The sequence below is a fragment of the Podarcis liolepis genome (genome assembly GCF_965112155.1).
Source record: "Podarcis liolepis genome assembly, chromosome: 10".
NCBI lineage: Eukaryota > Metazoa > Chordata > Lepidosauria > Squamata > Lacertidae > Podarcis > Podarcis liolepis.
The window spans coordinates 1,281,317-1,304,232 of NC_139562.1; the positions used below are offsets into that span (position 1 = coordinate 1,281,317).

Below are 22,916 nucleotides of genomic sequence, written 5' to 3' on the forward strand. Positions count from 1 at the left end.
CATTCGCTGCATAAGATGCAAGGACATTTCCCCTTAGATTTTGAGAGGAAAAAAGTGCGTCTTATGGAGCGAAAAATGCATCTCTGGGTTATTTGTGGGGCAAATAACCCCCCCCCCAAAAATATAGTCCGGCCCCTCCCTGGATCTCAAGAAATGTCCCCTTAAGGAAGATCATCCCAGCCTCCAGGCTTGCCTTCCTCCTCCTCCTCCTTGATGGCTCCTTTCCAGGACGGCTCTGCCCTGCCTCCCCAGTTGGAGGCCAGTTGCTGGAAACCACAGGAGGGGACCGTTGCGCTCGCACTCAGACCCTGCTTGCAGGTTTCCCTTGGGGGCACCTGGCTGGCTGCTGTGAGAAGGCTGGACTAGATGGGCCATGGGCCTGATCCTGCAGGCTCCCCCTTGGTTCCTCCTCCTCCTCCCTCCCCATCGAATCCTGGCCTCCCTGCCGGCCAGCCCAGTGGCTGCCTTCTCCTCCGCCTCCTCCTGCTGCTCCTCTTCAGTGCCCGGCCTCAGCTGCTGCTGGAGAGAGGCGGGCAATCGATGGCTTTGCCCCCCCCCCCGTCCCCCCCATGCGCTTTGCTAGTCTAGTCAGGCAGCTCCGGGGTGAGCGGGAGGCAGGCGCTCGGCAAAGTTTCCTTGGCTGCAGCAAGTTTCTCCTCCTTGGCTGCCCCTGTGCAGTTCATTTTTCTCAATTAAGGCGAGAGCAAAAGAAAAGGCCACCTGGCTGGCTGTGGAGCTGAGGCGCTCTGCGCCCCCCCAGCACTCTCTCTCACACACACACACACACACATGGGGGGGGGGGGATAAATCAGCCGCTGGTGACTCTCCATCTTTGTGGGGAAACATTCCAGGCTGCGGAGTTCGAGCTGCAGTTTATCATTAAGTCCCCAAGCCAGCCAGTGCGCAGAGCCAGGCTGGATGAGGCCTTTCCAAGTCCCAGCCCAGACCCAGAAGCAGTGGCCCCTGATTTTGGGGTGCTCTTGTTTTCCTACTCATATTGTGTGTGTGTGTGTGTGTGCGCGCGCGCGTGTATTATTGGATTTTTTGTTTTACAATTTAAAATACTCATTTAAACATCCTTAAAATATCAATGACTTCCCTTCTTCTCTTTCCATGGCTCATTTTACGTATCATAAATCCCTGCATATTTTACAAAAACTACACCACCCACTATTCCATTATTATATCCATCAAAACCTACTTGCACCGTTGAATTTATCTTAATGCTGCCAACGTTTTCAGGTGTACACAATTATTTCCCATGTATTTCAATAAATGTTTTCCAATCTTCTTTAAACGTATGTTCCTCTTGTTTTCTTATTCTATGTGTTAAGTCTGCAAACTGCGCATATTCCATCAGTTTAAGTCGCCATTCTTCTTCCATTTGGTGGCTAACAAAACACGGGCCGCAGTAGTGGCATACGTAAATAACCTTTTCTGACACCTGGGAATTTTTGTCTGAATTATCCCCAACAAAAATGACTCTTGTTTGTTTCTTGGTTTTTTTTGGAAAAGTACTTTTAAACATTTTTTTATTTCCCAGTACTCTTTTACCCTTTTACAAGTCTGCCACATAGGATAGAATGTCCCCTCCACCTCTTTGCACCTCTCCTCCTTCTTGGGCATCTGGGTGGGACTGGCAAAGGCCGCCTCCCTCGGTGCCACGGCAGATCAGGCCTCGCCAGGCCCTGGAGTGGGGGGCTGATGTGCTGTGATTCAGCTGTGCTTCCTGCCTTGAAGGGTTGGACTAGAGGACCCCTGGGGTCCCCCTAGCCCTACAATTCTATGCTTCTATTGAACTCTCTGTTCCATCCCTTGAGGGCAACTCCTTACAGCCTCGGGAACTTGTTGCTAGGAGCTGCAGAAGCAGTTAAAACCTGGCCCTCCGACTGTGAGGAGGCATGCCTATTTGTGTGGGGAGGGGGGAGAGGTTTCCGTGGAAAGCGAGGTGGTCCCCGTGCCCCCCAAGAAAGCTGAGCCTTGCTCGGGAAGAGCCGTGGCTTCCGAGCCACAGGGGAACAGCTGCTTGGCATTCAGAAGGGTCCCTGGAAGCCCTGGGCAGCAACTGGCGCAGGCCAAGCTGATCTAGACAGCCCAGTTGGCTGGGCTCTCCCTCTTCTGCCCGCAGCTCCTGTGGGGGGTCGGCAGAGCCAGGAGACCCCCTTGTGCCGCTGCCCATGGTCTGTCCCAAAGGGATCCTGTCTGGTGCTGAGCCAGGACCCAGGGATCCAGAGTCCCCGGACGACTGGACACGCCAGAGCCCGTCATCCGCCACGCTTCTGGCAGAGCAGGAGCGCAGGGCTGGGGGTCTTGGCCCTGCGGGGGGGCCTGTGCCGGACTGCCGCTGAGGGCCCCCCTCTTCTTCTCTCTCCCTGCAGGACACCCAGAAGGCCAAGCAGTTTCTGCCCTTCCTGCAGCGGGCCGGCCGCTCGGAGGCCGTGGTGGAGTACGTGTTCAGCGGCTCCCGCCTCAAGCTCTACATGCCCAAGGAAACTTGCCTTATCACCTTCCTGCTCGCAGGTGAGACCCTCGTCGCTGGGGTGCATGTTGGGGGGCTCCCTCTGGGGGCAAGGGGGGGTGTTGGTGCAGGAATGTGTGTTTGGTGTATTTGTCAGTGTCAGGTTGCGGGTGGGTCAGGCCCAGACTCAGCCGGGGGGGGGGGCTTCATGGGTTTGGTCCTAGGGGTTCAGTCTCCTTCGTGCACCAAGCCAGAGCAGATGATGATGATGATGATGATGATGGTGATGATTTATACCCCGCCCACCTGCCTGGGTTTCCCCAGCCACCCTGGCCAGCTTCCAGCAAAATATTAAGATGCAAATGCAAATCAGATATCTTTATTGCGGTCCATAGACCCACAAAACAGTTTCAAAACAAGATACAGTGGTACCTCTGGTTGCAAACAGGACCCGTTCCAGAAGCCCGTTTGCAACATGAAAAGAACACAACCCACAGCGGCGCGTCTGCGCACATGCGGGTTGCGATTTGCGGCTTCTGTGCATGCGCGAGTGGCAAAACCCGGAAGTAACCCTTTCTGGTACTTCTGGGTCACCGCGGAACACAACCTGAAGGAATGTAACATGAAGCGGATGTAACATGAGGCATGGCTGTACGGTTAAAGCAACCAAACAACAGACGAAAGAGACTGAGGTAGTTATTTTATTATGTCTAGAGCGTGATGGTCTTTGTTCCTTGCGACCTCCGAAAGAAACTTTGCCAAGGTCACTGCAATAAGTTAAAATATAATAATTCATCAAATGTTAGAAACTTCCCTAAAGAGGGCTGCCTTCAGATTTGCAGAATAAACCCTGCAAATAAAGAAAGGAATTGTGCAAAGCGGGAGGCCTTTTGCAGATCTGCGTTCTTCATTCTCCTTGTGGAAAGCTGCTTTTGGTCTCGGGGTCTGGGGTATGTCAAGGGGGCTGCCATTGCACTTTGGGGTCCCTTCAGACTCCACTGTTCCGTGATTCTGTGGGACTCAGTGGGAGGGAGGGCCGTGCGTGTCTCTGCATGCACATTCCCCGCAGAACAGTTTGGGTTCCGTCGTGCCGACGTTTGCCGCCATGTGGGCTCCTTGAGGAAAAGCCTGCCTGCACAGCTGCCCCCAGCCAGCCCCTCTCTCTGGGGTGCAGGGGGGTCTCCTTTGCATGGAGCAGGAAGCCAAGCTGTCTCTGCCTGAAGGGCCAATGGCGGCCCCTTTACTCATGGCCTGACTCTCCCAAGCAAGACCTGTACAGCTGTGCCTTGGATCTCAAACGCCTTGGCTCCTGAACAAATCGGCTCCTGAACGATCAAAACCCGGAATTAGTGTTCTGGTTTTCAATTGATTTTCAGAAGCCAAAGATCTGGCGTGGGTTCCGATTGGCTGCAGGACCTTCCTGCAGCCATTCGGAAGCCGCGCTTTGGTTTCTGAACGTTTTGGAAGTCAAACAGACCTCCGGAACAGATTCCGTTTGACTTCCAAGATGCGGCTGTAGTTCTTTTCTCTCTGCCTCGTTGTCTGAAAGTTGCAATTTGGTGACGTGTGGCGTGCAAAGTGCAGCCGAGTGCCCGAGAGTAGCTGACTCCCCCTTGCCAGTCTTGCCTCTGGTCCCCAGGTCTGTGGGTCCGGTGCTGTTGCTCCTGGCTGAGGCACAATCCCTTCTGGGTCTTCCTGCGCTCTTGACAAGGGCAAGTCCTGTGGTGTGGAGCCCGGCCAGGGCAAAAGTAGCCCCTCTCTCACCCACTCCCTGGCAGGGCTCCCGTCTGTGTGTCAGGCACTCTTAGGAAGGGGGTCTGGCGCCACCCCCTCTCCCAGATCTTCGCCCTGGCCAATGCCCAGGGATGTGGGTGTGCCGGGCAAGGCCCCCTTGCAGCCAGGGAAGGTCCGAAGAGTGGCTCTGCCGCCCTCCGCGCCACAGCCGTGCCCAGCTGCGGCCGCTCCTCTCTGGCAACGGACCCACCGGGCAGCTGAGGCTCCTCTCCAGGGATGCCCCACCTGGCAGAGGGAGCCGAGTGCTTGAGTCACGATGCTGCGTGGAGGGAAACATCTGGCGACACAGCAGGTTCCTCTCTGTTTGATTAACATCTCCTTTTCGCCCCTCTGCGCTTGCTGCCACCGCTGCCACCTTCCCTCGGTGCCCGCCTGCTCTTGAAACCCGTCTTGCTCCTTCTTCCGTGCAGGATCTGTCTCTCTTGGGACGGGGCAAGGCAGCTTAGGAAGGGGAGCAAGTGGCCAAGTTGGGGCACAGGGGAGACTCTGCAGGGACTGGTCCAGAGAGAGTGGGGGGCCCCGAGCTGAGATGCTGTCAGGAGGGCGGGCGAGGGGGGCTTGTTTGCATTAGATGGAGCCCCTGAAACTCTCCTCCTCCTCCTCTCTGGCCTGGGTGCTCCATGGAGGCTGAGCTAACGGAATGGGGGGGAGCTCTTCCTTGGGGGGGCTCCTTGCTTTGCCCACAGTCGGATGGAAGGGGGTGTGCTGGAAAAGGGCCGCTCCCACCCTCCAAAGGAGCCTGTAGCTGTTTTCGCCAGCCTGCCCTCGATGCCGAGGCTCGTTGATGGGGACGGCACTGCAGCTCAGCACCAGACAGAATCGCAGCCTCGCTGGGTGTGAGGTAGGAAGAGGTTCCTCTCGGGGGGGGGGGGCACCAGCAGGAGCAGCTCTCAGAGGCAGCGCTTTTGGGGCAGCTCTTTGTGACACCCCCCCCCCCCAGTGTGGACGAACATAACCCCATGGAATTTGCTGCCCAAGAGACATTGAACACCCTTAATGTGATGGCCTGGGACTGGGGCTCAGACTTGGAACCAGAGGAGACTCAGTCTGCACCAGGTCCTTTGCCTCGGGAGGCATCTGAACCCAGTCTGGGGCCTGATCCTGAAGAGCCCCAGTCTGCACAGCTTCCCCTGCAACAAGCACCAGCTGGGCCGAGTCAGGGGCTTGAGCCTGCCCTGGCTCCAGATGCGGGGGTTACCTCGCTACCTTCAGCTGGGCCATCACTTACAGCTGCTCCACTACCGGTTGGGTCAGGGGAGGCTGAGGCGGCCTCTGGGTCTAGTAACCCACAGATGTCTCCTGAGCAGCAGAGACTGAGGTCTGAGAGGAGGAGACCCCTGAGTACTCGCAGGAGGAGTGCTCGCCTTCGGGCGAAACAGGGAGGTGAGTCATCGGGGGATAAGGACTGGCCATTACCCCAACAGAGATAAAAGGGTGTCAGACCCCGCCCCAGGTTCTGGAGCAACATTGCTGTATGCCAGATCCTGCCCCTGTCCTTGCCTGGTTTCCTGCCTCATGTCCTGCCTTGGCCCTGTCAGACTGACTCCTCCCTTGGATTCGGGACCAGACCTGGACCGCATTACTCGGGTTACCCCGGGGCCAAGCACACTTAAATGAGACTTAGACGGAGAAGAACAAGGATTTCGGGGGCTGCTGGCTCTCTGCGCTCTGAATGCCAGCAGCTGGAAATGGGGCGGGGGCTCTGCTGCTCTTGCTTTTGGGTCCTGCTGGGGGGCTTTTCTTGGGGGGCACCTGGCTGCTCGCAGTGAGAATGGGTGGCTGGGCTCCGTGGGCCTCCCGCATGCCCCGGGCGTCTCCCTGCCCCGAGTCCCGTTCTCAGGTGCCTCCCGGTTTGGGGCCGCCAGCCCACTCCTGCCTCTGTTGCCATGGCAATCTCCGTGGGAGAAAAGACGGCCCTGAACATCGATCGGGTTCCAGTTAATTGTTGGGGGATTCAATAGAAACAGCGAGATCCTTCGGCCTGCGGCTGCTCCCCGAAAAAAGGGCAGCGGAAGAGGAGGAGGAGGAAGGGCACCGAGGTCTCTGCTCCCTCCAGCTGATTTCCCATATCTGCATCTCTCTCCTTGAACTCTGTGCTCCAGGCGGCGAAAGAGTTCCCCCCTTGTTTGCCACGCTTGGTGTGACGCTCGCCAGCAACTTGAACTCTGATTCTCAGCTCTGGTTCCTCCGTTGCCGGGGGGTTGGACTAGATGACCCTGGGGCCCCTTCCGACCCTGCAATGCTATGATTCTGTGACACTCCAGGGGAGGCCCTGCCTGGCTGCCCCCGGCCTGCCACCTCAGAGGTCTGCCCAAGACATCCCTGCTTCATAAAGTCTGAGAATGGTAGAGTTGGAAGGGGGGGCTAATGCGTTCCTGGCAGGTGGCCCTCCAACCTCTGCTTAAAAACCTCCAAGGAAGGAGAGTCCACCACCTCCGGAGGAAGACCTTTCCACTCTCAAAATGGCTCTTACCGTCAGAAGGTTCTTCCTGGTCTTGAGTCATGGGTTCGAGTCCTGCCCTCCAGAACAGGAGAAAACAAGCCTGCTCCATCCAACGTGTGACAACAACAACAACAACAAAATTTATTATTTATACCCCACCCATCTCGCTGGGTTTTCCCAGCCACTCTGGGCAGCTTCCAACAAAAGATTAAAAATACATTAAAACTTCCCTGAACAGGGCTGCCTTCAGATGTCCTCTAAAAGTCAGATAGTTGTTTATTTCCTTGACATCTGACAGGAGGGCATTCCACAGGACGGGTGCCACCACCAAGAAGGCCCTCTGCCTGGTTCCCTGTAACCTCACTTCTCGCAGTGAGGAAACCGCCAGAAGGCCCTTGGAGCTGGACCTCAGTGTCCGGGCTGAGCAATGGGGGTGGAGACGCTCCTTCAGGTCTACCGGGCCGAGGCCATTTAGGGTTTTCAAGGTCAGCACCAACACTCAGATTCTTGAAGAGGGCTATCATATCTTTTCTCTGTTTGAGGAAAGCTTCCGGCATTTGTAACTTCTCGATGCAGAGAAATGGCGAGTAAGGAACAGCGTGATCAAAGTCCGTAAAGTGGCCTAAGAAACTGGCTAGAGAAAACTTTTGCTCCCTCCTTTATAAAGCTGGAACATGTGGCTGTTCGGTGAGTGTTGGAGGATTCCAGACAGATCAAAGAAGAAGAAGAGGAGGAGGAGGAGTTTGGATTTGTTATCCCGCTTTATAACTACCCTAAGGAGTCTCAATGCAGCTCACAATCTCCTTTCCCTTCCTCCCACACAGCAAAGAAAGAAAGACCTACGGAACTCCCTCCCACAGGAGGCAGTCATGGCCACCAATTTGGATGGCTTTGGACTGGGCAAATTCTTGGAGGAGAGGGTGAGGAAGGGTTCAACTCTGCCCTCCACGGCGGGAGGCAGCAATGCCAGTTTCTGGAAACCAGAGGAAGGAGGGGCCTCTGGTGCTCAGGTGCTTCTTGTGGGGGTCCCATAGTGGGCACCTCTTGGCCTCTTGAGAACAGGAGGCTGGAGCAGAGGACCCCCTTCAGGTGGTCTTCTGGGGCTGGGCTTCCTGCTCTTTGGGGTTTCACTTGCTTTCGATATTCCGATTGTACCCTTTGATTTCCTGTACGCAAGGAAGGATACAGACGTCTTGGCGATCCCCCTGGTGCCCACGTCCTTCTGGTGCTCCAGAGCTCTGCCTTCCCCCTCATTTCCTGGCCGCCCGTGTCTCCAGGAACAGCACACTTCCCGTTCCAGCTGCATCCTCCCCACCGAGCAGCCCGTCTGCGGGGCCTCCTGCCTCCGGGACCAGGGCAGCGCTTGGAGGAGGAGAGGGGCAGCAAGGGGGCTGGCTCTGCGTTCCTTGGGACCCTTCCTCCCGCAAAGGAGGTTGCAGAGGCCACTACGTCGGCGTAGCTGGGAGAAAAGGGCAAATGTTGGGAGCAATGTCAGGGTCTGCACTTAGGCAGGAAGAACCAGATGCACAAATATAGGATGGGGGACGCCTGGATTGCCAGTAGTACATGGGAAAAGGATCTGGGGGTTTTGGTGGAGCAGAAGCTGAACGTGAGCCAAGCGTGTGATGCAGCAGCGAAAAAAGCTAAGCCTATTCTAGGCTGCATCTACAGAAGTCTGGTGTCCAGATCAAGGGAAGTCATAGTCCCGCTCTATTGTGCCTTGGTCAGATCCCACCAGGAGTCCTTTGTCCAGTTCTGGGCACCACAATTTGAGAAGGATGTTGACAAGCTGGGAGGTGTGCAGTGGAGGAGACCAAGGTGATCAAGGGTCTGGAAACCAAGCCTTATGAAGAACAGTTGAAGGAGCTGGAGAAGAGGAGATAGGAGAGCCATCTTCAAATATCTTAAGGGCTGTCACATGGAAGAGGGAACAAGCTTGTTTTCTCCTGCTCTGGAGGGCAGGACTCGAACCCATGGCTTCGAGTTACAAGAAAGGAGGTTCCGACTAAATACCAGGAAGAACTTTCTGGCAGTAAGAGCCGTTCAACAGTTAGAACTTGCTGCTCCGAGAAGTGGTGGACTTTTAAGGAGCCGTTGGCTGGCCATCTGTCAGGGATGCTTCAGTTGAGATTTCTGCATTGCAGGGGGTTGGACTAGATGACCCTCGGGGGTCCCTTCTGACTCTGCAACTCTTACGATTCTCGGATCGCTCTGCTCTTCCTTCTCCCTGGCTCGGCTCAGGAGTTTCTGCCCAAGCAGCAGAATTCCAAGTATAGCTGCTCCCCCAGACGCTGTGCCACGTTGAGGTTGGATCGTGGCCGTGCCCTGGCCCGGAAGGCCCTTCCTCTGGGGGCACAACCGTGGCCGCCCCTAAGCGCTGCCCCTTATTGTAGCGGCATTTTTGCTTCAAAGCAGGCGCCACCCCCCCAGTGCCTCTGGGGCCAGGAGGTTTTGCCTCTTCCAAGGGGCATGTTTGACCGAAGCTGCCCAAAGCCGTGGGGCAGGAGGAAGCCAGAAAGCTGCAGCTGAGGGGAAAGATAGAGAGACCTTTCGTCTTTGTTTTTTAGCTGACTGCGAGTGGAAAAACTCCCACCAGGGAGTGAAAGGAAGGATTAGCAAAAATGGAGCCACAGAGAAGGGATGCCATTCGAAGTAGTGGAGCCAGCGAGGAGAAGAGCTCTCTGCTCCAATCTGAGGCAGGAAGGGGCTGGCGCCCCAAAGGAGGGGTGCTGGGACCTTCTGCATGCCAAGCGGGGGTCCTGTGGCAAAGGCACAGGCAGGACCTGAACTCAAGACCCTTCCTGCTGCTTCCAGCAACTGGGATTCAGAAGCATATTTGGGATGCTTGTGGGACCTGGAACCGGGGGCATGGAGACCTCTGCTCTTCTGGCCCTGATTCCTGGTGTCCGTCCGCACCCCCGCAAAAAGAGGCTTGTGAGGAGGCCGGGCGGGCGGAGACCTGTGGCGCTGCTGAGATTTCCCCGCCGGGCGTCTGTGGGCAGGCATCTCCCGTGCCCACGGGCTCTGGCAATGCGAGCGTGTAATGCGGAGACATCATCCCGGAATCTTATTTATAATTAACCAGTCCTAAAGTCAGCTGCGCAAGACAAGAAAATGAGACGGCTCGTTCCGGAGCCTCTGATATTTTAAAATTTTAATAAGTGCTAAAACACCCACTTACGCGGGAAAATAAATAAGAGATGCCACCGCAGAAGGGCAAGCGCCTGACATGGGAGGGCTGCCGCTGCCTCCCTGCGTGCGTGCGTGCATGCGGCCGGTGTGCAGGCAGGCGTGGGGACGCTGCTGCTGCTGCTGCTGCGCACGGGGGCCTTTGTGCGCGCCTGCCTTGCCTGGGAGCTCTGCTGCTTCTTCTCTCTCTGGTTTCTGGAGGGGTTTGGGTGTCTTTGTGCTTCTTCGCTGCCCTTGGTTCGGTTCTGCACATTTCGCAGCTCCCCTGCAGGGCAAGGCAGCTGCAGTGGGGTGTGCGAGAGAGCGGGGGGGGGGGCGCAGGCAGAGGTTTGGCTCAGCTGCTGCCCGGCCCCCATGCTCAAGGCGGGAGCTGTGAGGTTTGGATGAGGTTCCTCGGTTCCTCTGAACCACAAAAGCCAGAGGAACACGAAGCCTCTCTGCCGAATGCGTCTCTCTCTCCCCCCCCCCGAAGCAAAGCGATACAATTAAGGCCCCCCAGTCCCCAAGTGGAAATCCCACTGCCGGATCGCAGGGGCCTTAATGACTCAGCCTGCAAGTGTAATTGCGTTCCTGGTGTCCCAGTCCTTAATTATGCAATTAGCGGGGCTGTAGAGACTTATGAATTCGCCCGGCTCCTGTAATTGAATTGCAGTTTTATGGAAATCTGGGGAGGGGGTCCCCCTTCCTGCTCCCTCCGCGGATCGTCCTTTGGGGAGCCCAGAAGGGGGCGGGCCAGGCGGGGAGAGGGGGCCGCAGCTGGGACTTTGGGTGCCCCTGCTCTCGTCACCCCACGGTGGTGTCGGGAGCTGCCCTGGCTTGATGGAGAAAGAGCTGGGCTGCAAAGGACCAAGGCTCTGGGTGGGGTTCGGGGCCGAGGCCCAGCGGGGGCCCTTTCCGTTTTCTGACTTACAGTAAAAACATAATAGGGGAAAAACCCCAATTTAAAATACAGGTTAAGATGCAATTTAAAATGCAGCCTCATTTTAAAAGTAGCCCATAGATCAAAACCATAAGGGGAGGGAAACATAAGGGTCAGACTGAGTCCAAACCAAAGGCCAGGAGGAACAGCTCTGTCTTGCAGGCCCTGCGGAAAGATGTCAAGTCCCACAGGGCCCTGGTCTCTTGGGACAGAGCGTTCCACCACATCGGGGCCAGTACTGAAAAGGCCCTGGCCCTAGTTGAGACCAATCTAACCTCCTTGAGGCTCGGGAACTCCAAAGCGTTGTCATTTGTGGACCTTGAGGTCCTCTTCTGGGAATACCAGGAGAGGCAGTCCCGTAGGTACGTGGGTCCTAGGTTTAAAGGGCATAGCACACCAAGGCCTGGTGGAAGAGGAACAAGCAGGATCCAAGCACAAGAGCAACTCTCCAGGGCTGCTCTTCGCAGCGACAAGGAGTCTGAGGCCTGGCTGCCTCTCACCGGGGAGAACAAGCAAGCCTGTTGCAAGGCCTCTGCGCCTCCTTGAATTTGCCCGGTCCTCTTTCAGAGCTCAGTCGGGAGAACACGGGGCTCTGACTCTCAGGGTCCTGGATCTGAGCCCCACGTTGGGCAAAAGATTCCTGCGTTTTAGTGGGTTGGGCTAGATGACCCTCCGGGTCCCTTCCAGCTCTGCCAATCTGTGGTTCTGAAGCCCTCACTGCCTCTCTCTGCCCTTCCTTCTTCCTTCTCCTAACCCCTTTGGCGGGGGGGGGGGATGCAGAGGGGCACCTGTGAGTGGTGCCAGGCTGTGAGCCTCGGGAGGAGCCCCTCGCCCGCTCAGGGCAAGAGGGGGAACTTGAGGGGGGGGCTCCCAGGCTTCTCTCCTCAGCCCCCTTTCAGCAGGACCCTGCTCCCTTTGGCCCCAATCCCTGCTGGCGATTGGGGGGCCAGTCTGGCTCTGTGTCCTCTGGCCCCCCACCCTGCTGCTCAGGAGAATCCCTTCCCGGCAGGGGAGTCCCTCCCCCCCCCCCGCCCATGGCGAACGCATTTCCTGAATCTGTCCCTCCCCAAGGTTAATGGAGTTTCTGCTGGCTGTGTTGCTGTTGGGGAGGCGGGGAGCAGCCACTGCCGCCACCGCTGCCGCTGCTAAATATTTCCCTTCCCTTTGTCCCCCGCCCCCCAGCTCTGTGTCATGCAGCAGGCGGTGTGGGGGCCGAGGGGTTGCAGTTGTCGCCTTTTGCGCCGCGGAGCTAATTTTGGACGCGGAGGAATGATTAAGGGGGATGCACCGAGCCCCCGGGAGAAGGCAGCGCCGGGGTGAGCAGGCCTTGCCGGGAGTTGTATTTTAAGTTCTGTTGCTATAGGAACCGACTCTGGCGCGGGGCTGCCTTCACCTTGGCGCCTGCTTCCCAGGCGCTCCCCTCTGCACCTTGGCGGTGGCTGGGAGGGGTGGGCAGGGGCACGGCGTGGGCAGCCGGGCGGACAGTCCGCCCTCCCTCCCTCCCTCCAGGAGGCACTGGGCAGCCACCCACTGGGGAGCCTGGCAGCAGCGCTCAGAGGGAATTTTGTCCAGGCTGCGGGGGAGTCCAGGGCATGGCTCCACTGGGCAAGGGGCTAGCTGGTCTCCTCACTGGCGTGGCCTTTGGAAACCTCCAGAGTGCCCCTGCTGCACGGCCTGTCCTTCCTAATAATAATAATAATAATAATAATAATAATAATAATTTATTATTTATACCCCACCCATCTGGCCGGGCTACCCCAGCCGCTCTGGGCGGCTTCCAACAAAATATTAAAATACTGTAATACATCAAACATTAAAAGCTTCCCTAAACAGGGCTGCCTTCAGATGTCTTCTAAATGTCATATAGTTGTTTATTTACTTGACATCTGGTGGGAGGGTGTTCCACTGGGCAGGTGCCACTACTGAGAAGGCCCTCTGCCTGGTTCCCTGTAACTTGGCTTCTCGCAGGGAGGGAACCGCCAGAAGGCCCTCTGCGCTGGACCTCAGTGTCCGGGCTGGACGATGGGAGTGGAGACATTTCTTCAGGTATCCTGGACCGAGGCTCTGTGGGTAGCACCCAGCTGAGTCCAAGGAATCATCTAGAGGTGGAAGGGGTCCCCCGAGGCCATCCAGTCCAGCCCCCCACAATGCAGGTGTCACAGCGAAATAATTTCCTGTCAGATGGCCACCCAGCCTCCGTTCGACACCCTGCAGTGAATCGTAGAATTGCAAAGCACCCTGGCAACAGATGGGATGGGGAATATGGGGCATTTTTTGAGAATGCTCTCCTACATGGGAGAAAGACTCTTGGGGGAGTTCCTTCCCTTTGACCTTTTTTGTTCTTTTTTGCCTTTTTCTCGAGTTCAGCTGGGCCTGCAGGAGGGAGCCCCCCTCCCCGGCCCTCACATGCCCCCAGCCTAGGGAGACAGAGACCCGGTGCGCTTAGGGAAGAATCACAAACCGAACGTGCCACTTTAGCAAAGATGCCCACAGGCGTCTCGACTGGGAGATTCCCACTCCACATCGGGAAGGACTTTCTGACGGGGAGAGCCATCTGACAGTGGAACAGACTCCCATGAGAGCCTGGGGGGGGGGCCTCTCCTTTGTTGGAGGCTTTTAAGCAGAGGTTGGGTGTCAGAGAAGCTTTGGCCATGATCCCTGCCTTGCAAGAGGGTCCGACTAGATGGCACACGGGTGCCCCTTCCAACGATTCTGCGTTTCCCTGATCCTATCCAGCCGCCTCAGGAGAGACCAGCCCCAGCACTGCCAGCGCCCTGCAATTCCTTCTCTGCCTCCCTCCACTTCAAGCTTCCTAATCAAGCTGTGCATGTTAATTAGCATGTAACGAGCAGGTAGCATGCCAGTTAGTCTGGGCAGGTGGGGGGGGGGATAAGGAGGAAAGGTGGCACTCCCTCCCCCCCCCCGGCTGCCTCTTCTGGCTTTTTTCTTCCTGGAGGCAGTTTGACCCTCTCCCCCCTGCTTGTAATTCCTAAATTGGAGCAGGGTGCCTGTGGGCTCCCCTTGCCGGAGGTGCAGCCCCTTTGCAACCAGAACGCGTCTTGTTCCCCGCTCCCTCGTTAGCATTTGCGTTTTAAATTGCCACTCACCACTGCAGCTATATTTGTGCCGCCTGTGAATGGCAGCCGGTGCATGGAGGGGGGGCGATGCTAGCCTGGCTGGGCCAAAAAGGGGTGTCTCCCTCCTCCTCTGGGCGACGGCAGAAGGGAACAGGGCGTGGGGCTGCTTCTCCGTCAGGGGCTTTGGGTGGTGGCCCCCTCCCCGGAGTGGGAGCGTGGGGTGCTGGCAGCCCCCACCCAGCAGGAAGAGGAGAGGGTCTGGTGAGGTGCCTATGGAGAGGCGGCAGAAGTCTATGGGGACTGATGAAAGAGAGGTCTTCTTCATGAAGCACGTGGTTAATCTGCGGAACTCCCTCCCACTGGAGGCCATCCAACTTGGATGGTTTAAAGGAGGGTTAGACAAACTCATGGGGTGGCTCCGAATCCCAGTTGCTGGACACCCCAAGAGGGGAGAGGGCTCTTGGGCTCAGATCCTGTTTGTGGGTTTCCCTTGGGGCACCTGCTTGGACGCTGGGCTCGATGGCCGTGGGCCTGATCCGGGAGCCTCTTCTCACGCTCTCAGGGTATGGATGAGGCCGACTGCAGCAGGACGTCCCCCTGGGGAAGAGCAGAAGCAGCTTCCGGCAAGAGGGTCCAGGAGGGACCGGGGGCTGGACTGGGCTCAAATGTGCTCCAGGGGGGTGCAGTTGCTCCCTCCCCAGCCGAGAGCTGCCAAGCGACTGTTTCCTGCATTTAGCAGGCATCTGATAGCACAGGAGGGCTTCAAAAGAGGATGGGATGGAGGAGAATGCCGTGAATTTCTACTCTTGGGGGGCCCTGTGAATCCCCAGCTGTGGTTGTTGCCCAGAGCCGGAGGGGAAGCGGAGGCAGCGATGCTGCTGGAGGCTCAGGGTTGCCCCGGAGGAGGAATGGGGTGGCTGGGAGAAGGAGGGGCTGCTGGGGGGCGATGCTGCCTGCTGGGTTGGGCGACTCTGCCGTGCCCAGAGCTGGCTGAGCGGCCCCTGACGCCTTCCTTTGGCCTCCGTGGGGATTCCTGTTGGCCACGTGGGTCCTCCTTTCTCCCTGACAGACTCTCCTCCTCCTCCTCATTTCCTGGGTGCTTGAGGTGAGAGTCTCTCCCTCCGTGCGCCCTCTTTGCAGCCCACATGCACCCCAAATAGAAGCAGCAGCAGCGTCTACCTGGCGGAGCCCCAGCCGGCAGGAATAGCAGGAGCAGTTTGGAGAGGGCAGGAAGGAGGCCGGGACTCGCGTGATGGATCCTGCCCAAGGAGCAGCAGGAGAAGAGCCAGAGGCTGGATCCGGCCGAAGGGACCCACCTGGTTCGGCGGCCGACCAGGTGCCTCTTCTGGGACACCTGCAAGCTGCCCCCCCCCTTGCAGGTTTCCCAGGTGGCCATGCGAGGAACCCACGTGGCTTCAGTTCTGCCATGCCTGAAGACGATTTTTGTCCGGACGGCAGTCGCTGGTAATTGGCCAATTGATGAATCACCCCAATCATTTCATCACAGAAAGTAATGTGTGGATTTGTAGTTTTTTTGTGCTATTAAACGGTCCTGTGGGAGCTTCCGGGGCTTCATTGATTGGGGGAGGCCAGCCAGAGGGATGGGGAGAATCTCTGCCTGACCGGGGGTGTCTTGTGTGTCAGCAATGGCAACACCATCGCGGCCTGAAGCTCCCCGAGGCCAGAGTGCCACTCTCTGCCCCTTCCTGCCCCATTGCTGGCCACAGGTGAGCCCACCTTGGAAAGAAGCCTCAGGAGCTGCTGCAGCTGCCTAGAGGATCGTACAATGGCAGAGTTGGAAGGGGCCCCAGAGGTCCTCTAGCAGGGATTGCAGCTTAAGCATCTCTGAGCGATGGCCATCATCATCATCATATAATATTTATACCGCTCTGGGCGGCTTCCAACAAAATATTAAAATACTGTAATGCATCAAACATTAAAAGCTTCCCTAAAGAGGGCTGCCTTCAGATGTCTTCTAAAAGTCTGGTGGTAGTTGTTCTCTTTGACATCTGGTGGGAGGGTGTTCCACAGGGAAGGCGCCACCACCGAGAAGGCCCTCTGCCTGGTTCCCTGTAACTTGGCTTCTCACAGTGAGGGAACCGCCAGAAGGCCCTTGGAAGTGGACATCCATGTCCGGGATGGACGATGGGGGTGGAAACGCTTCCTTAAGAGCCTCCTTATCTCCTTTGTCCTTAGAAAGACTCTCTTCCACACCTCTGCTGTGCAGCCTCTGTGGGTCTGTTTGCATCTGGTTTTGCTTGTGCGGGTCCCAGTTTGGTGTGAGGAGACAGAGGCCTTGTCCTCCTCCTCCCAAAAGGGCTCCAGGAGATCCAGCAGCTCCTGGGCTGACCAAGGGGCTTCACTGCTGCCCTGTCGTTGTTGCCGCATTCATCTGCGCTCTGAGAAGCTGATGTATCTCTGCGCACATATATCTTGCCTGGGTCTGTAACTTATCTGCGGAGCGACGGGGAAAGCCATTATTCAAGCCAGCCAGGCTCTCCGTGGAAGGAGGTTTGAGCCAGCCCTGCTGCTTGGCCCAGGCAGGGGATCGGGGCTCCTCCAGGCCCTGAAGTGCCAGCAGAGTACAATTCTAGAGTGGGAAGGGAACCCTAAGGGCCATCTAGTCTGACCCCCGCAATGCAGGAGCAAGGCACGGCTGCCGCTCCCTGGGCAGTCTGGCTTCTGGATCTGTCGTGCCCCAGATGCTGCCTGAGGCGTGGCTGGTGTTGGGCTGAGCTCTCCTGCCCCCCAGCTGAGGGAGAGGCGACAGCAGGCATTCATGGGGCAGCTTGCCAGGCCTCCTCGCTCACCACGCTCTGGTGTGGTGTTTTCTGGGCAGCTTCCAGAGGCGCTGGCCTGGCCGGCTTTAGGGTGGCCATGTGCTGCATTGATCCAAGAGAGGCAGCTGCCTGCGGAGCGTGTCCCTGTCCCTGGTCCTTCGGCGCTCCAGTCTTTGCACAACTGGAAGGTATTTGCCTGGCCTGATGGTTTTCCTTAGCTTGGTTTCATTGTGAGCTGCCTCAGCTGTGCTTTGTTGTAGAAAGGCGGGGGGGGGGGGGCAAGTGCGACTGTCCATACACAGAGTGCCAGAGACACACCTGCTGTGTCCTGTGCTGCGGTTGCAAGTGGGGCACGGAGCCTCTCTCCTCATCTCCCCACCCCCGGGGGGGCTCTTCGGTTTGGCCGTGGGCATTTCGGAAAAGCGGGTCTGTCTGGTTGCAAACACACAGGCACCAGTGCGCACCGGGCTTTGTGTGAGTGTGAACAGAGACTTATCTCCAAAGATGAGGCTCAGTCGGGTTGCTGTGGGTGCCCAGGGCCCCTTGGCACAAGTGGAGCTCTCCCTGCGTTAAGTGCCTGCCACTCTTGGCTGGGACCTCACTTGTTTCCTGCTCCTGACAGAAGAGTCGCCCGGCTGCAAGGGCGGCAGCAGTGGGGCTGCTGAGATTTGGGGGGCAGTAGTAGAAGGAGCCTCGCAGTTGCCCCAGCTCTGTTGTACAAATACAGTGGTACTTCCAGTTGTGCTCAGGATCCGTTCCGGAGCTCTGGTCGGATCATGAGGAATTTGCAACCGGAGGTGCCTGTTCCGGGTTTGCTGCGTTCACGTCCTGAAGGATACGCAACCAGAGGTGTCTGTGTCCAGAGGTACCAATGTACAGTGTTACCTCGGTTTTTGAACGTAATCTGTTTCTGAAGACCATTTGAGTTCCAAAACATTTGAAAATCAAAAACTCAATACGGAAGCCACATTTCATGTTTGACTTCAGAGGTGTGTTTGAAAACCGAAGCATTTACTTCCGGGTTCACGGTGTTCGAAAACTGAAACGTTCGTCAGCAGGGACGTTCGAAAACCAAGGCACCACTGTACATAATTTTATTTGCCTGCCACCTTTCCACGGTTCAAATCACGCTCAAGGCGGCTTGCAAAAACACATAGCTACAACATGACAAATGTGGCCATAAAGAATAGCTAAAGCATTTTAAAATACCAAACCAAACAATTTCTATGTAAATCACAAGAAGATCTAAAATAAGGATACAGAAACCTGACAGCAACCCCCCCTGTTCCAGACAACAACCCCCCCCCCAAGCCCAAGAGTCTGTTGAGCAGCTTCAGCTTTTGCAGCTGGAGTCAGTCCAGGCTCCACCCTCCCAGGCCAGGTGGGAGAAAGGCCGTCCTGGACTCCCAGCCAAGATGCTCCCTGTTGTAGCTGTGGGGTGCCCCCAATTTCTCTCTCCTTGTGTGCATGCGAGAGAGAGAAGACGGAGACTCGAGGAGAGAAGTTCCTGTGGGGCAGAGGGGTGGGGGGAGCTTCCCCCCTCCTTTCTGGCTGCGGCTCCATCCTGCTGCTCCGAAATAATGGCCTTGGTAATGAGAGGCTCTGGCTGTGCAGCCAGGTGAAGTCAGTCTCCGCAGGAGGAGGAGGAGGTGGCAGCAGCGCCCGCCCTGCCCTTCCTGGGCTCCCTCTGCCCACTCATCAACCTGCTTGCCGGCAATATTTATGCTGCTCTTTCGGCCGGCTGCCTCCTCAAGCGTGGGGACGGCGAGGGTGAGGAGGGGTCTAGGAGGCTGAGCCAGATGTTTATGACAAACCCGGCGACCTTCCTCTGAGCAGGGATGCTCCCCGCACCCGTCCCTTGTGGGCCCAGATCCTTGGCGTGGGGGGGGGGGAGGCCCACCAGGCTGCCTTGGCACCCCCACCCCGAACTCTCAGGTTTTGCCAGGTTGACCCAGTCCAGGCCTCCACCTGGGGAGATGCTGGCTGCTCTGTGACAGCTGCCCCAGGCAGAGGGGGCACAGAGACTGCAGGTGGCCCCAGCTCTATGCACGGGGGGGGGGGGGCTGGCGGCTTCTGTTCCCTCCTCTCTCTGCCAGCCCTGCTCCTTTCCAGGGCGTCTTGGAAGCCGCGCGCACCAGGCGCAGCAGGGCCTCGCGTTACCGTTGCTTTATTTCTCGCGCACCATATTCTGTTTATTGGTACATTACGGCTCCTCGTTAAAGCTAATTGGCAATTGTCAAAGTCGATGAGCCCCGGATGCTCTGAGCCACGTTGCCGCTTCGCGTCATCTCGGAGGGCTGGCTGCTGCCGCCGCCCGGCCCCCTCTGCTGGCTCTTGTGGCGCTGGAGCGCAGCCTGTGGGGGCCCTGTGGCCTGACCCTGCTCTGCCCCCCCCCCCGCCCTGGTGTGGGGCTGCCAGGAACTGCTGCTGCTTCATTGTGGAAGCCCCTTCCCCACAATGGCTGAAGCCCGAACTTGGAGGCAGGGTCTTGACAGCTCCCCAGGAGTCACGTGGGGTGCCGGACTGGTCCCCAGCAGGAGGCAGAGCAGGAGGGGGGTCTTGTATGGCCTGCCTGGGGGAGCCTCTGTCCCCATCCAGGCCCACCACCCAGCTCTTGAGGTCAGTTCTTGCATTTAGCTGCCTCGGGGTCCTTTATACCCAACTGGGCTGAGGGAGCGAAAGAGTTCCTGGGTGGAATCATCTTCTTCTTCTTCTTCCTCTTCTTCTTCTTCTTCCTCTTCCTCTTCCTCTTCCTCTTCCTCTTCTTCCTTCTCCTTCCCCTTCCCCTTCTCCTTGTGTGAACAATGGCTTCCATTTTCAAAGTTTTGCAGGCTTCACCCAATAAAAATGGCAGGTGTTTTTATGGGGACGTATACCGTAGATTCCCCTGAAAAAGAGGTAAAAAAGTCGGGGGTCGTCTTGGACCCCGGGTATGGGCGGCGTGGCGCGGAGCAGAGCCCACCCCCTTCTGCTGCTGTGGCAGCTCTGAAGTAGCGGCAGCAGTGGGCTCCGCTCTGTGCCAGGGAGCTGCCTGGCGAGGATCCTGCCCGGGTTTCTCCCGGCGCGGAGCTGCCCAGCGTATTAGGCGACTGGGCTTATAAGACGAACCCCCCAATTGCAGCTGTCAATTTGGGGGGTTGTCTAATATGCCCAGTTGCCTAATACGCCGGAATCTATGGTAATTTGTGTGCAGCTGGTTTGTGGGTGCTAATAAAACAGCGTCCGGTTCTTCCAGGCCTCTGTGCCCCTAAGTGGCCCTTGCGCAGCCCCCAGTGTCGCTGCTTCATCTCGGGGGGGGGGGAGCTCTGCCTCCTTCCCCTCCGGGTCAGCTGCCCCCTGCCTCTCCTGCTCTCGCCGCCTGCCCCACACCTTGCCCTGACCCTTTGGGGAGGGACAGCTGGCAAACGTTACTGTCCATATTTATTTCCACTTGGGAGTCCTCCTGAAGGCCGTTCATAAAGATGGGTTGTTTTGTTTTTTTGCAACTGACCACCAACAGCGGCTCCAGCATCTGAAGGTTACAGCGCAGCAATGTATTTTCCACCCCCCCATGGCTGTCATTGTTTGGCACCTGGCCTTTCTCTGAAGCAGGCACCCCCCACCCAAAAAAATATTACTCTGAAAGGAAGTCGATGCAAAGCGGTTGATGGGGCTTCTCCAGAGTCAGGGGAAGGAAAGCCTGCTGGCTTGTCAGGCCGCACACTCCTTTCTGTCCCGCCAGTCAGGGCATGGGCTGCATGTGAATTTCTGCCTGGGGGGTTGCCGGTGCCAGGGATCTGCCAGGCAGCAGTGCCAGGAGATGCTGGGGGAGGGGGGGCAGAAAACGGCCTGGATCCCACGCTCTGGGCAGGCTCAGTACGCCAGTGGTTTGCTGGCAGACCTAAACTTCCCTCAGTTTTCCATGGAGATGCCCGGGAAAAGGGGTCCAGAGCCCCCCCTCTTCCTACAAGAACCTTAGAAGAGAGCGTGAGAATCTTGCCTGTGGGATTCCCACGACGGGCACCTAGTCGGCCTCTGTGGCTAAAGGTCCTGAGGTCGGGGCACCAGGAAAGGCTGGCAGAGGAACAGCTGACCTAGTTTTGGGCAGAGGCTGTTTGGTTTTCCCAGTTTCAGGCGCCACCATGCTTTGAGCTGGCCCAGAGAGAACTGGGCTTGGGGTGTGACCGCCCTGAGCCCCCCAGAATCAAAGGATTTATAGGGAGCCCAAGAGGAATCTAGTTTCCCTGCAGTGTGGGAATCGCTGCTAAAGAATTTGCCCAGGAAAGGTGCCTGTGTGTTGTCCATCTGTAAGCAGGATAGTTGGGGGGCGGGAGGAGCTGGGGGCCCACCAGGAATTTCCTCTAACCCCCTCCCCAAACAACTGGCCTCTTTCTGTGCAGAGTGTGCCCTTTGCCTGAGAAGCTGACGACCCCCAAACCTCCTTCCCTCTGGCCAGCTGGACCTGCCCTGGCCTCTCCCTGCGCAGTTGCTCCCCTCCTGCCTGGGGGCTCCCCAGGGCGCCCCCCCCCCAGTATCGAATATGGCTGCAGAGGCATTCGAGGCAAAGTCAGTTGGCCCTTGCCCATGGCTCTCCAAGGCAGGCCAGCGCTGGGAGGTGTGCCAGGATGGGACCATGAAGTCCCAGCATGCTTGTGTCCTCCTCTGGGGTGGACCCCCGCTTGGGGCATCCCCGGTGCTGTGGCCAGGACTTGCCCCCCCCCCCTTGTGAGAGGGGGCTTGGATTCAGCCTGCCCTCTCCCTGCCCATAGATCCTGGGCCTTCCTGGTTACATAAGTCCCCCTGTCTTGCCTTTCTTGTCGTATTCCTGGCAGCCAGGCTGGGAGGGTTTAGGAAAACTGATTTGTGGCGGAGTTATTTTGAGACCCCAGGGAGAGGAGCGGTGGCAGCCAAGTGCTGCAGTCTTTTAAACTGCATCTCTCATCTCGCGGCTGCTCAGATTAATACATTTGCTGATTCCTGGGCAGAGCAGGGAGGAAAAGGGAGCAGAGAAGGAGAAGATGCCCCCCCCCCAACTCCTCTCAATTTGCAGTGCAACGCTGATGGGGCGCATGTGGATTTTGATGGCTGCTGAGGGGCCCCCCCCTCCCTGTACGTCAACCGGCATATTCCTGAGTTTGAGATCATGTTCAGTTCATGCTTTTATATCAAATCTTTCGCTCTGGCATCTCTCTCTCCCCCCCCCCCCCCCGATCTTAAAGCAAAGAGAATTTTTGCAATTTTAGCAGACATCTGAGCTGGAGGGGGGCGGCTGTGGAGCCATTTCCCCGATTGCAGTGCAGGCTGTTTTGCACAGCCCCGCAGGCGGCAGAAGATGCTTGTGGAAGCCTCTTGTGGAGACTCCCTCCCCCCCCCCGCCCACCCCCGGCCAGACTGCCCAGGGCCCAGGAGGCACGAGCGGGATGGAGAAATGCCTCGCCTTTTAATTTTATTTCCCCCTCCGGAAGGACTTGCTTGCAGCAGCTTCTGGAGATGTTTTTTCTTTTCCTTCCTTCCTTCTGCAGGCTCTCCATTGTGAGAACCACTTAAGAGCAGAACAATTTCACCGTTGCTGCAGGAGGGAGCGCAGGAAGTTAACGTGGGTCTTGGCGGAACGGTCTCCCCCTTTTGTGCGCTGCGCCGCTCTGGGGTTTTTGCAATTTCTGGGTAAATAAGCCAAAGGTGCCGCGAGTGGCCAAACAACGGGAGCTCTGCTCTGGGTTTTGATGAGGCTCGGAGGACTTTTCCCACTTGCAGATTTTGCAAGTTCTGGGCTTTGCAGGGCACCAGACCCCTCCCCCAAGGTTTCCCAGGCAGCCTCATGCCCTTCGCGTCCTGGAGAACTCCCTCTCTCCGCATGGCGCAGTCATAGGCTGGCCTCGGAAATGGTCTGCGAGACATTTCCTCGTTGCTCAGATTTCTGCAGGGAACAGAATTGCTCATCTCTGTCCATCTCCCACCCGTCTGCTGGCTGGCGTGTTCCTTGCCACCTGCAGGCCGAGTGTGGTGTCCGGCTGGTTGCCCGCCTGGACTCAGGCCCCTCTTATGGCAGGCTGTGGGGCAACCTGAGAGAGTCTTCCCTTCCAGGCTAACCTCCGGCCTTCGCCTTCTCACTGGGCAGCCCAGTCAGATGGGCGGGATATCAAAAAAATAGGTTATTATTATTATTCTAAATCGCCTGCCCGTTTAATTGGGTCGTCTCCGCCTTCTGGCCTTAGGAGGGAGAAGAATATGACTCCATCCCCTTTCTCCATGCCTGTATCGTTTCTTCCACCCTTAT

At 57.4% G+C, this 22,916-nt stretch overlaps 1 protein-coding gene across 1 annotated transcript in view; it reads left to right on the forward strand.

Moving 5' to 3' along the window:
- Window positions 1-22,916, forward strand: part of SND1 (staphylococcal nuclease and tudor domain containing 1) — a 222,995-nt gene that overhangs the window by 127,203 nt on the left and 72,876 nt on the right. The window contains exon 15 of the mRNA XM_083461073.1: window positions 2,379-2,520. Coding sequence (XP_083317199.1) covers window positions 2,379-2,520 — 142 coding nt within the window. The remainder of the gene's footprint in view (window positions 1-2,378; window positions 2,521-22,916) is intronic.